Source organism: Macaca nemestrina, chromosome 12, assembly GCF_043159975.1.
Source record: "Macaca nemestrina isolate mMacNem1 chromosome 12, mMacNem.hap1, whole genome shotgun sequence".
Classification (NCBI taxonomy): domain Eukaryota; kingdom Metazoa; phylum Chordata; class Mammalia; order Primates; family Cercopithecidae; genus Macaca; species Macaca nemestrina.
In genome coordinates this window covers 117299977-117313762 of record NC_092136.1, presented here as the reverse complement: position 1 = coordinate 117313762, position 13786 = coordinate 117299977, and the positions used below count along the sequence as shown (strand labels likewise).

At 48.2% G+C, this 13786-nt stretch overlaps 1 protein-coding gene across 1 annotated transcript in view; it reads left to right on the top strand.

Annotated features, from left to right (window-relative positions):
* LOC105476431 (DS cell adhesion molecule like 1) overlaps positions 1 to 13786 on the top strand; it is a 365099-nt gene that overhangs the window by 312485 nt on the left and 38828 nt on the right. The window contains exons 15-16 of the mRNA XM_011732389.2: positions 7845 to 8012; positions 9691 to 9761. Coding sequence (XP_011730691.2) covers positions 7845 to 8012; positions 9691 to 9761 — 239 coding nt within the window. The remainder of the gene's footprint in view (positions 1 to 7844; positions 8013 to 9690; positions 9762 to 13786) is intronic.

Genomic DNA, 13786 nt, shown 5'->3' with positions numbered 1-13786 from the left:
GCTCCTTTCCAGGACTGTCCCTGGGCCAGGGTTCCCAAGGGTGGTCCGATTTGAAGCCGTGTAAGGGCACTGAACCCAGGGCTGTGGGCTGTCTCTGGCATCAGAAGCATCACGGTTTTGGCCAGGTCATATGGGTGCTCCTGGTCTGGGGTGAAGAGGATGATTGGAGATCAGAGAGCTGGTCCTAAGAATGGTCCCCACAAGTGGGTCATGGGGGGACAGGAGACCCTGGAAAAGCTTGGACCTAAATTTCCTCTAAGAGCCCTTCCTAGCTGGGCGCAGTGGCTCACGCCTGTAATCCCAGCACTTTGGGAGGCTGACACAAGTGGATTACCTGAGGTCAGGAGTTCGAGACCAGTCTGGTCAACATGGTGAAACTCCATCTCTACTAAAAATATAAAAATTAGCCAGGCGTGGTGGCACGCCCCTGTAATCCCAGCTACTCAGAAGGCTGAGGCAGGAGAATTGCTTGAACCCGGGAGGCGGAGGTTGCAGTGAACTGAGATCGTGCCATTGCACTCCAGCCTAGGCAACAGAGGGACAGTCTATCTCGAAAAAATAAAAATAAAAAAAATAGCCCTTCCCAGAGCCCTCCTCTCAGACCCCAGCTGGCTGCTGTGCAGCCGCCCCGCCACTGTGAGGCACTGTGGGGCACCATGAGCATCCTGCATCTGGGGACACTGTCATAGGTCCCATGGTCAGGTGGCAGGAATGGCAAGGAGGGGCCTCAGTGGGGAACAGAGTGCACCTGAGTGGCTTCAGAGCAGGGTGAGAAGAAAGCAGGTGTCTCACTCTGGATCCTTTGTACCTTTTGAATTTGATACCATAAGCCTGTATTCACTCCTCAAAATAATTACAAATTAAATTAATTACAAATAAAGCATAGAAAAGAGTAGAGTCTAGATGACTCAATCTTCCTCAGTCTCCTTCCCCCACCAGCTCAACTCCTCTTGTGGGTCCTTGCTTAGATGGAAGGTTTCGTTTTCTCCTGAAGCTTCCAGACCCTTCTTCTCCCACTTAGCATGTCAGTGGCCATTGGCTGGCCGGCTGTCCTCTCCTCTCAATTGGCCAAGTCCTGTTCCCTTTGCATTTCCAGCACCCGGCGCAGGGCCCGGCCACATGGTAGATGCTCAGCAAGCGTTGGCGAGTGAGTTGAAGTGGGACATGTGAAAGCGAATCTCTGAGCTGCATTCACCACTTGAGAAGCCACTGTGTCCGGAACCCTGGGCCAGTCATCTTTGATACATATGTCTACAGAGACAAACCCTATTCTCAGACACTTCTGGTCTAGTTGCTGTCAGCCACCCAGGAGTTCAACCTGAGTGCAGGAGGGCCGCAGATCTAAGGAGGGGCTTGAGCCAAGAGGGGTTGTCTAGGAAGGCATCTGTCTGGTCCCCTGTAGATGCTGCACTGAGATGGGTCTTGGGTACTAAAAGGCAACAGGCCAAGATTTTGAGAAAGTGAAGGACAGAGACCAAGTGAGGGTGCAATGTACACCAGGAAGTGGCCTATGATCTAGCACAGGGCTCATAGATGCAATTCATGGGCAATAAATCTACAAAGGTGCTTTGGGGCCAGGTTGGGAGGGAAGCATCTGGGTTGAGCTTTCACTTTGCTGGGGAAGGTCGTTGAGAGCCACTAACAATGTCTGAGCTCCCAGGGGAGACTTGAGCAAACATAGTGCCTTAGAAGAATGAATGTGAGTGGAAGAAATTGATATCCAGGAGAAAAGAAAGGAGGCCATTGCAGCCCTGCAGCTGGGGAAATGTGATCAGGCAAAGGGACAGAAGGGCTGACTGTGTCCATGTCACATCTCAGGGCTCCCTGAGATTGGGCACAGGCCACCCAGGAGTAAACAGGAAGGGCTGGGTCCAGAGGGTGACATCGCACATGGCATTGCACACCGCCTCCCTGCCGGCACACATCTGGAATGGGAGGTAGATGCCTGGGCTGTCGCTCGCGCCCCTCCCCCTGTTCCTTCCCCCCAGGCTGCCCTGATGCCCGTTGCCCCTCCAGTGACCAGTCTCTAATGTGTGGGAGCCTCTCCTGGGGCACCACTCAGCAGGGGCGACGTGGAGAACATCACACATCTGGAGAGCAAGGCAGAAGGCAAGGTGGAAAGGGAAGATGCTATTCTTAGAGCACATCCATGTCTTCCCCTTCTGGCTCCCTGCAGGATGAGGAATTGCGGTAGACCACCCCAGCTAGGAATGCCAGGATGGGTGGGGAGGGTAGAGAGAGGGATGATGAAAGCTCAACTTCAGTCTCTGCCTACCACAAGGGCTTTGCACTCTTAAAGAACTAAGTCACAGGACCCAGGGCACTGAGAAGGCAGCCGGTCCTTTCCACACCTTTGGGTGGGATGGCTCCAGCACAGCCCACCCAGACAGGCATCTGTCACATCCTGGCATTTAGGAACAGGAGTGCCATGAAAACTGCAGTGTGCTATCATTGGAGGCAGGCAGAGACCCTGGGCACGGCACAGCTTCCCCATCTGTGAAGTGGGGGCGGTGATGCCTACCTCATGGGATTGTTTAGAGGATTAGAGAGAACGCATCTGTGATAGCACAGGGCTAGAGCAAACTTTTAATAAATGTAAGTTCCTCTGTCTCTTCTAACTCAAATACCTCGTGCAGCAATTTATAGTCCTGTGGGACTTGCAGTCTAAAATATATGTGTCTGTCAGTCAGCCACATGTACTGAGTGCCAATATTTTTTTGCAGAATCATGCACCAGCCATGTGGTAGAGAAAGAAAAAGAAATAGGAGACAGAATGTTGCCCTTGGAGCTTACAATGCAGTTGGAGTGAGAATATACACATACACACATACACACACACACACACACACACACACACACACTCTTTCAGAACCATTACAAAGCACTATCCAATCAAGTGTAATATGCCACAAACTGTATTAGGTGAGAACTGGAAAAGGTATCCAAGGGAACAGAGGATGACTCAAAGAAAGGAGGGGGTGTGCACACGCGTGTGTGTGTGTGTGTGTGTGTGTGTCTAAGGACAGCTTCCTGCACCTGTGGACTAGTGGAACAAGAACCATTGACAAAGCTGAAGACTTGGGCAGACCAAGTGTCAGAGCTGCATGATCTTTAGTGAGCACTTGACATCTTGGGGCATCTCCTTATGTATAAAATGGATAAAAAATCATTCTCAGCGTGGCCGTGAGGATTTGGGGAGGGTGATGACGTACATGGAGGTGCCTAGCACCCAGCCTGGCACATGGTAACCTCCCACAGGTCCCTGTCCTTTGTCTCTGCTTCCCCTCTCCCCTTCCCCCTGCCCCAGGCCACACCCATCCTGGGTCCTGACCATCGGCTCCCGACCTTCTTTGCCCCAACTGTGCCTTTGCCAGGATTCCTGCCATATTGCTCATCATGCTAATTTTCCAAGAGAAATTACCGAGTCTGCCCTTTCTAAGCCATCCCATTCATGCTGACTTCTCCTGGCCCCAGGCAGCAGAGTAATAATACATGAATGCCAAATGATAAATAGCACCATCCACACAAATCTATCAGATGGCGCTGTGCAGATTTAAAAATGCAGACACCACATTTCACCCCTGTTCACCAAGCACAGAGCAAGGATGGGTTCTTTGAGGATGGCCCTCCCCTACACCAGCCTCATAGCACAAGCTGGTGTAGGGGCTGTGCCGGCCACCGTGGGATGAGCTGGCCTGGTGTGGCATGGTGTTCTGTGGGAGCTGGAGTGTGGCTGTCAGAGGGACTGGTGTTGGGATGTCGTGAGCTGTCGTTGTGACACAAGAAGTGTCTTCTCCATGCTGTGAAGAGATTGTCATAGGGGTCTCAAAGGCGTGATCCAAGGAGAAAATTAGAGATGCAGAATGGATGTGCTTCCTGAGCCCAGGCAGCTAAATGCTCCAGATGTGGCTTTTCTCCAAGCTGCGTCCCCTCTACAGTGAATGTATCTCCTGAAAAACCAAAGATTCCCAGTCCCCTCTCAGCAAGCAGCCCACAGAGCAGAAGGCACTGACATCTCCCCAGCCGCTTCCTTATTTTAAGAAGAATATTTTGCATCATAAACCCTTTGATGAAGAAAGGGAGAGAGAGCCCTTAATGAAATATGTTAATCTGGGTAAGCCAGGCTCATATGAAAGGGAATATTAAAAGAGACAACATTCACCAAAGCCAGCTCAGTACTCCAAGAACTGAAAAGGAAAAGGAAGAAAATAGGGCCCCTGGTCTCAGCTATTCAGGGTCAGGGAGACGACAGTGATCAAGTTTAGCAGATCAGCCAGAGACCTCCAGATCTGACTCTGGTGCATTAGCCTGGAAAGGTTGTGGAGAGGGAGCTATTTTGTGCTAACACCAAAGATGGTTTGGGAACACAAGGTCAAATCCACCTGCAAACTATGGGCGGCAAAAGCAGAAAAAAAAGGAGTTGTTCTCCGGGACACTCCCCCGCCCAACCTTCCTGTGATTTGCAGCTGAGCAAGGCAAGGAGGGGATTGGCAAAGAGTACACTGTGGCCACAGAGTGCAGAGGAACTCCAAGTCCCAAATAAAGGGGAAAAACCGTGGCTCTGGTTTAAACTCAACAGCACATTTTAAGGGCCCAACACATGTGAAATTGGGGAGAAGACCAAAGTTTTAGACATGGCTCCTGACTGCAGGGAGCTTAGCATCTCCTTGGGCAGTTACCACCAAACAGTGAACCCTTGAAAGAAGATACTGTGGACTGAGGAGGGGCTCTAAATGCTGGAAGGGTTCAGAGGAGAAGAACAGAAAAAGATAAGGCTTGGGAGGTGAGCAGGAGCCAGATGTTGCAGGGCCTTGGTCAGGTTGTGAGATTTTACCTTTATCCCGAGAACAAGGAACAACTATTGAAGAATTTTATATAAGGGAATAGCAGTATCAGACTTGTGTTTTGAGAAGGCCACTCTCAGGGCCAAGATGGAATGCTCGTCTGTAAGAGGAGCTCGATTGTATTTGTAGAGTGGATGATGGCTGCAGTGTGGAGAACAGATGAAAGAAACAGGGTGCGCTGAGCACGTGGAGGGCTAGGGAACAGGCCATTTCCCTGGTCTAAGGAGGGATGATGGTGGCTGAGCCTGAGGTAGCAATGGAGAGGGAGGGAAGTGGGAGGATTCAAGAACGACACAGAACACAAAAGTTATCCCACTTGATAGGGAGAGAGAGAGAAGGAAGAGTGAAGAAATTAATAATGGTGGTGCCATTCGAGATGGAATCCAGGAAGTTGCTGGGTAAACAGGGTGTATGGTCAAGAGTTCTGTCTTGGACAGGTTGAGTTTGAGGTATCTATGAAACATCCAAGATAAGCCGTCAACTAAAAAGCTGGCTATAAGGTCTGGTGTCTGAAGGAGAGGCCCAGGCTGGATATTAATCTGGTAGGTATCTGTGCAGAGATGAAAATCGAATGCATGGTTGGCATGCATGGCAAGAGAGAAGGAAGCCTCGGGTGGAGTCTTGAAGAACTCAAACCATTCCTGGTAGGGTAGAGGAGGATACATCTGCACAGAGACAGAGAGAAACTGGCCCCAGAGATAAGCAAAAGGCCAGAGAGTGTTTTATTAGGAAGCCAAGGGGAGAGTGTTTCCTGAAGGAAGAGAGGTCAAAGTGTTGAACACACCCAAGAAACCAGGTGGGAAATTGGGTTTGGTGCCGCGAGGGTCACCTCTGCTGTGGAGATGGAGCACTGATGCCGCAGGAGGATGTGAGGAGTAAATGGTGAGCATTTAAATTGCCCGATGCTGCACCTGGCACACCACAGGTGCTCGGTAAATATTAGCGCCTCTTCTCCAGACACACCGCCCCAGTATCCTCCCTCTGCCTGCACTCATCAAAAATGAATGCACTGACTTGTGCTCCCTCTCCCTCTCCTACAAACATGGGCACATCAGATGTGACTTACGAGCTGGTGCCAGCTCCCAGGATGCCACAGAGAGAAGGGAGCACCTGCCTCCACATGACTAGCCTGTTCTGTCCCAAACCCACAGGCCAGTGCCCACAGCAGGTAGGAGCCTGCATATTTGCAATTCCAGCTTAACCTGCCAGCCACAAAATGACCCTCCTGTAGTTAGGGTGTTTTAAAATACAACGAGTTTTTGAGCAGCAACTGCCTGCCATTTTGTTTCTTTGGCTCATGAAACCAAAGAATTAAATGCAAAACTACAGATGGGGAGCTGGGCCAGTGCCCTTCACAGATGCTAAGCCTGAGCAGCTATAAGTGGTGTTATGCAAACCATCAAGATCTCAACTAACCAGAAATTGGGGGCCTGGGACAGTGTCTTCTAGTGAACTAGTTCTCCTGATTTATCAGGCATTAGATTTTTTGTTTTGTTTTGTTTTGTTGTTGTTGTTGTTTTTCATTTTTGAGATGGAGTCTTGCTCTGTTGCCCAGGGTAGAGTATAGTGGCATGATCTCGGCTCACTGCAACCTCCGCCTCCCGGATTCAAGCAATTCTCCTGTCTCAGCCTCCTGAGTAGCTGGGACTACAGACACCCACCACCATGCCCAGCTAATTTTTGTATTTTTAGGAGAGACAGGGTTTCACCATATTGTCCCAGCTGGTCTCAAACTCCTGACCTCAAATGATCCACCCGCCTCGGCCTCCCAAAGTGCTGGGATTACAGGCATCAGCCACTGCGCCTGGCCTATCAGGCATTAGTTTTAACCAAAAAAACTTTTTTTAGTCTTTCTAGAATGTGCTAGCCTCCTTTCCTGATTTAGAATTTAAACTGTGGTGAATATAACTTAATCTTTTCTATGGAGAATTTTTCATGATACTCTTCTGTGGATTTAAAGGCATAGAAAATTAGACGGAATAGTGACATCTGGACTTGCCCTGGGAACATTTTTCAGCCCTGCTATCAGCTTGTTTCCTTGTGCTTCGCCTTTTTTTCTTTTCAAAGTAAGGTGCAAAAACAGTTATTTGGTTAAGAATCCCGGGTGTGGAAGGTCCTAGCTGAGGCATTTTTAATTGCAACCCCTTCCATTTCCTCTGGAGACCCCTAATAGGTGTGCAGCAAACATATATTGAACAAATGACTGGATTCCTCTAGAGTTGCAGGGTGTTCATCGTCACAGTATCGGTCTAGGCACTGTTTAGTCACACCTGAATGGCATTTATCTGGTATTTTCTACCCCCTACAATTTTGCTAAACATCAGCCCTGAGATAGACTACCAGTCTCCCTGGATAAATCGTGAACATGTTAATCTCTTTGGTGGCCCCTAACCCTAATGACTCAGAAACCATCCCCCTGTTGATGAAGGAAAGAGGGTAGGGTTTGGGCTGGGGACTCTGGTACTTGGCCTGTCCCCCTCAACCCCGACGTATAACACTCAAGTTCATCACCTCACAAGTGCACAAGGAAAAGAAATACAGAAGCACACACAAAAGGAGGAGAAAGGGAGAGGAGACTTAGCCTCCTGCTTCACATGGGGGCCACTGGGTAAATGGGGGGTGTCACCATTAGACCAGGTCACCGATGTGAGGAGAGACCCAGGAAGAAGGGCACTGGTCAGTCAGACCCTCAGGGATAGCAAGCAGATGGTGATCTTGGCAGGGACCTTGGGGAACGTCTCGTCTGACCTCTGCCTGAAGTTTGAGCTTACAGGCTGGCCAGTGGCAGAGGAGAGTCAGGCTTCTCCCAAGCTGGAGCTGCATGGGACAGACCCCTTGCACCCTCTGTGAAGTTGTTCAGGCCTGTGCCCTCTCTGCAGTCTGTGTGAGCTGGACCCCTCGGAGCATCCAACTTAAGATTGGGCTGTGCTGGAACTTCAGGCTGGGAAAGGGTCCTGGAGTCTGCCTGGCTGTGCTCTGACATAGGTGCCTTCTCTCCAGATTCCTGGGACTTCAAGCAGTCCACACGCAACATCTCCCCCACCATCAACCAGGCCAACATCGTGGACTTGCACCCAGCATCCGTGTACAGCATCCGCATGTACTCCTTCAACAAGATTGGCCGCAGTGAACCGAGCAAGGAACTCACCATCAGCACCGAGGAGGCCGGTGAGCACCTCGCCCAGCCTGCCCTGCCCGTGGCCTCAGGGATCAGGGACACCAGGGGCCTACAGCGATCCTGTTAATTGGCAATGAGCTTGCAGTTAGAGAGGGTGGGGTGGGGAAAAGCATCCTAACAGATGTTTGTGTCCACCTCTGAATCATCGGAGGCTCTTCTGTTTGACCCTTTTCCAGGCTAGGTTCTAAATGCTGGGTTTGGGGGAGCTATCTGTGGTTCTGCCCCACTCCCCTGGCCCCAGCATCTGGAAAGATCTATCTACAAAAGATGGGGTACTAGGGCCTGGATCATTTTCTATGACCCTCATCATAGAGTTCTCTTGAAAGTTTAAACAAGATTTCTCTTGCTATGTTTTCTTTTATTATCATATAATACAAAATAATGCAGAGAAGGCCGGGGAGCTGTGGCTTATGCCTGTAATTCCACCAATTTGGGAGGCCAAGGTGGTTGGATCATCTGAGGTCAGGAGTATGAGACCAGCCTGGCCAACTTGGCAAAACCCTATCTCGACTAAAAATACAAAAATTAGCCAGGCGTGGTGGCGCATGCCTGTAGTTCCAGCTACTCAGGAGGCTGAGGCAGGAGACTCGCTTGAACCTGGGAGGCAGAGGTTGCAGTGAGCCAAGATCACACCACTGCACTCCAGCCTGGGCAACAGAGCAAGACTCCATCTCAAAAAAAAATGCAGAAAAATACACATAACATATATGTGCAGTTTTATAAACAAGCATAAGGTAAACAATGAGTAACTAGTATAACCAACGCTCATTATCAATTAGCCAGCATGCCGGAAGTCCCCCATGTACCCCTTTCTGGTCATAACACCACCCCTCCCCTTGAAGTAATCAGTATCCTGACTTTCATGATACTAATTTTCATGCTTTTCTTTTTTGTACTGTTACCACGGTGTATATGCAATAAAATGTATAATTTAGTTTTCCCTATTTTCCAGTAGAATGTATTCATGACATCATGCTTCATATATTCTTCTGTATCTTGCTTGTTTTGATCAATATTACTTTTGCAAGCTTCATTCATATCATTAGCATAGCTATGCTTTTTCAGTGTTGTATAGTATTCCATTATATGACTATACCACAGTGGGTTTGTCCATTCTACTGTAGATGGACATTTAGGTTGTTTGTAGCTTGGAGCTATTACAAAAATGCTGCTATAAGCATTCTTGTATGCTAGTGTACCGGTTCATGAGTTTCTCTAGGGGATATAAACAGTTGTAGAATTACAGAGTCATCAAACAGGGAAATACTTCTACCCTTAACAAAAAATGCTAGAATGTTTTCTAAAGTGTTATACCAATTTTCTCTCCCATGATCAGAGGATAAGAGTTCCTGCCACTAGACATTCTTGTATGAAGTAGACACTTCATACTCTTCAACTTTTAAAAACTTTTGCCATCCTACTGCATGTACAGTAGTATCTTATTATCATTGTTTGCTATATTTTCAGCAAATTATGGAGAATGAAGAGGAAATTGAAACCCTAGATACTTTCAGGGGAACTCAAACAAAAGTTCTCTGCTATCTGCATCTGCGCTTAGTCTTCTCCCCAGGAGCCCTCCTGCTCAGGAGAATGGGTGTGGGAACATAAAACCCCTTCCTCTTCCAGGTCTTGACTTGTAATGTTTCTCCTCCCCCCTACCCTGCTCAGCTCCTGATGGGCCCCCCATGGACGTTACCTTGCAGCCAGTGACTTCACAGAGCATCCAGGTGACCTGGAAGGTAAGTGTGTCTAAGGGATCTCCCCTGGAATGCCCCCTTGCCTCCTCTCTCCTCAATCCAGGACGGAAGCTCCCAGCAGGCTTGCTAGTCTCCAGCCTTATATGATGCTCAGGCCTGTTTTGTCACTAAACCTAGTGAGATTTGAGGGGTAGAAGGAGAGGGAGGCAAAGGGCAGGTCCCCCCGGCCCAATAACCCCCACTTCCCTCTCCTCCCTGGTTCTCTGATGGGAGTCTCTGCCTGGGGTGGAATGAAAAACTTGCAGTGCCCAGGAGGGAAGATGGTTCCTCAGCCGTGCTGGCCCATCCTCCAAACCCCACATGTTGTAATAAGGTTGGAAGTAGATTTGATTCTATGCCAAGTTCCTCCTCTCTAACATCAGGATGAAAGTAACTGCCCTCCCTACCTCTGAGGGTGGGGGAACTGTGGAGAAAAGAGACCAGTATGTGCTATGTGCTACAGTCGTTTCTAAGGGCAAAGACCTGTGAAATATAGAGGGGGTGACTGAAGCGTCTGTCACTTAAAGAAAATCTTAGGGGAGATTCCACAGCTGGGCAGGGAAACAGAACAGAATGACCTTGCGCAGGACTCAGAAATGCTTCCCTGAGCAGCTTCTGGCCCTACCACCAAACCCCTCCAGGGGCACAGAAGGGCTGGCAATCCAGGGACTTCCTGTCTCACTACATCCTCCAGTCTCCAAGTGCTTTCTCTTTACCAACTTATCTGACCCTCTCCTCATTCCTGGGGAGCAGCGAGAGAAGGCACTTTTATCCCCTTCCACCAGAGGACGCCATGGAGACAAGACGTGAGATGGTCTGCCTAGCAGAGACAGAGCTGGGACTGCAACACAGTGTCTGCAGCCCCAGTCAGCCTTCCCTCCACAGCCACTGCACAGGGCTGTGGATCATAGAGCATTCTCAGGGCTGTCTGTGTTCTTCCTGGAGCTTTCCCATCTTAACAGTGGGGCTCGGGGGCTGCCTGTCTTCATCAGGGACCAGTTATCCGTGGTGACTTTCTGACTCTTCTCCTTATAGGAAAAGCCCAGGTGCTTGAGTCCTTCTTCTGGGCTCTTTAGAAAGGTAGACTTGAGAATGAGAGGGATTCAGAAGGACCTGGTGATATTTTTCCTAAGACCATGTGCACACACACTCACACTCACACACATAGCAGCAGCCCAGTTCCTTCCCTCCCAGAGGCATGACCAAGAAGAAAGTGAGGTAGGGCTGGGCGGTTGGTCCTTCCTGGAGGCAGCCCACCTAGTGGATACCTGGAGCCAGGGTTCCTCTCCAGATTCAGATCTGGGTTCCAGGGCTCTCCTCAGAAATTGGGGTGAGGCCTGGCATCCAATCCCAAACTCTTGGCTGTGTCCTGGCTGTGGACCTGTATCCTAGAAATACTCCAAGGCAGCCAGGAGGTGGGGGCAGGGATGAATAAATATGTAAAATACTGAAACGTCGGGCTACAAAGCTCTGACCCACAGGTCGATAAAAATTTGGAATCAGATTTATTTCTCCAAAGTCTCATAATGAAAAATAAAATTGATTAGAAAGTTAGAACTTCAGAATGAACCAGATGGTCAATAAATTTTGGACTGACTTCTCAGGGGATTTTTTTTTTTAACATTGAGAAACAGATTAATGAAAAATAAAGATTCACTTGAAGATAAGTCACTTCATTTTAAGGCCCTTTCCACGAGATGGATCGCCCTTGCTTTATGACATAAATTTGCAATCAGCCCTATTGATTTCTTAATGCCAGAGAAATATTGTTAAGATTGATTTAAATCCTGACTGTGGCTCTTTGGAGAGGCGGGGGACAGAGAAAGAGAGAAGAGATGGAGAAGGAGAGAAAAAAAGAGAGAGGAAGGAGGGAGGAAGGATCTGTGAAGATTTGTATAAATATGTGAATCTATCTGGATGGATGGATTGGGGTGCGCCTGCATGCCTGTCTGAGGCCTGTCAGTATATGCTGATGTGGCCACGTATGCAGGTATATATCATGGTATACATAGCTCTGGGTATGTAGGCAATCTGTGGCATAGTATAATGATGTTCAATGTGTGTCAGTATAGATATACCTACATGAAATGTGAGAATGGGTGTCGATGTGAAGATACATTTATATCCATAAAGGGTGTCTGTGTGTGTGTGTGTGCACGTGTGCATAGACATACGTGTGTAGATACAAGACCCAAATGTAAAAATGTGTCCACTTGCAGACCAGCAAGCAGGACTGTCCAAGTGCAGAGAGAAATATTGAAGCAGCAACAAAGAATCAAGTCAATTAAACACACACACACAGACACACACCTATTTAGTGAGTTCAAAACAATTATGTTAAATTTAAAACTTCATTTTGTTGAGTTAACAGTGAGCTTTAAAATGCAGTTCATTTAAAACATTCATTGACTAGAAAAAAAAACAGTAGGGCTGTTTTACTAACTTAATTGTTTTTGATCTCACTATTTTTTAGTACAATAAAAGGTGGGCTTTTAAATTAACTTCATTGTCTTTAAAACCCTGATTCAAGCTGTTTTTAAATGCACTTGGGGTGAATGTTCTGTCTCAATTTATAGATGGGCAGGCCCGGTCATTAAAGGAGCCAATTTCTATTCGTGGATCTAAATGTATCTGGTCGGGAGTGGGGGTGTGGACTAAGATGTTTGCTTTGATGGGTCTGGATACATGCTCCTGGTTCTGGGTGTGAATGGATATATTGAGGTGTGTGTGTGCGTGCGCACCTGGTTGGGTGTGTATCAGGGTTCGAGCCTGGGGTGAGAGTGTTTTCCAGCCCCAGACTGATGCCAGTGGAGTTTCTCCATTCTCCTGGCTGACTGGGCTCAGTCTTCATTCCCACCAGCCCCCTTCTAACCTCCAAGTCCTTGCCATCTCTGTGCCTCCATCCAGGGTTCATTCGGGGCCTCAGCCTTCACCATTCCCCAGTCCCTGACCATGGTGTCTGAGGCAATGCAGTCTTAGTGTTCCCACAGGGGCTGCACCCAGGTGAAAGTCAGGGATCTTTTTTTCTCTAGTTTTAATGAAATACATATAACTTAAATTTATCATTTGAACCATGTTTAAGTGTGCAGTTCAATGCACGTTCACAATGTTGTACAACCATCACCACTAGCACTTCCAGAACTTTTTCATCCTCTCCAACTGAAATTCTGTACCCACGAAACATGAGCTCCCCATGAAAGCTCTATTCCACCCCCGTTTTGTTGAGACAGAGTCTCGCTCTGTCAATCTTGGCTCACTGCAACCTCCGCTTCCCTGGTTCAAGCGATTCTCCTGCCTCAGCCTCCTGAGTAGCTGGAACTACAGGCATGTGCTACCAAACCCAGCTAATTGTTTGTATTTTTAGTAGAGATGGGGTTTCACCGTGTTGGCCAGACTGGTCTCCAACTTCTGACCTCAGTTGATCCACCCACCTCAGCCTCCCAAAGTGCTGGGATTACAGGCGTGAGCCACCGCTCCCAGCCTATTTCCTTCTCTCTGATTTTGACTATTCTAAGTACCTCCTAAGTGGAATCGGACAGTAGTTTTTGTCCTTTTGGGTCTGGCCTATTTCTTTTAGTGCAGTGTCTTCAGGTTCATCCGTGTTGTGACAGATGGTAGTGCTCTCTCCCTTTCATGGCTGCGTACTACCCCATTGTATTGCAATATTGTATTCTGCGTCTCCACTCATCTCCTGGTGAACGCTTCAGTTACTTCCACCTTCTGGCTATTCTGGATAATGCTGCGTTGAACATGAGTGTACAAGTATCTCTCTGAATCCCTGTTTTCAATTATTTGGGGCATAAACCCTAGGAAAGGAATTGCTGGGTGGTATGGTAATTCTATGTTTAACTTCTTGAGGAACTGCCAAACTCTTTTCCACGGTAGCTGTGCCTCTTTCCATTCCCACCAGGAATGTACAGGGTTCCCATTTCTCCATCCTCACTACCACTTATTCTCCATTATTGTTGTAAGAGCCATCCTAATGGATGTCAAGTGGTATCTCGGGACTCTTTCTTTTTAATCAAACT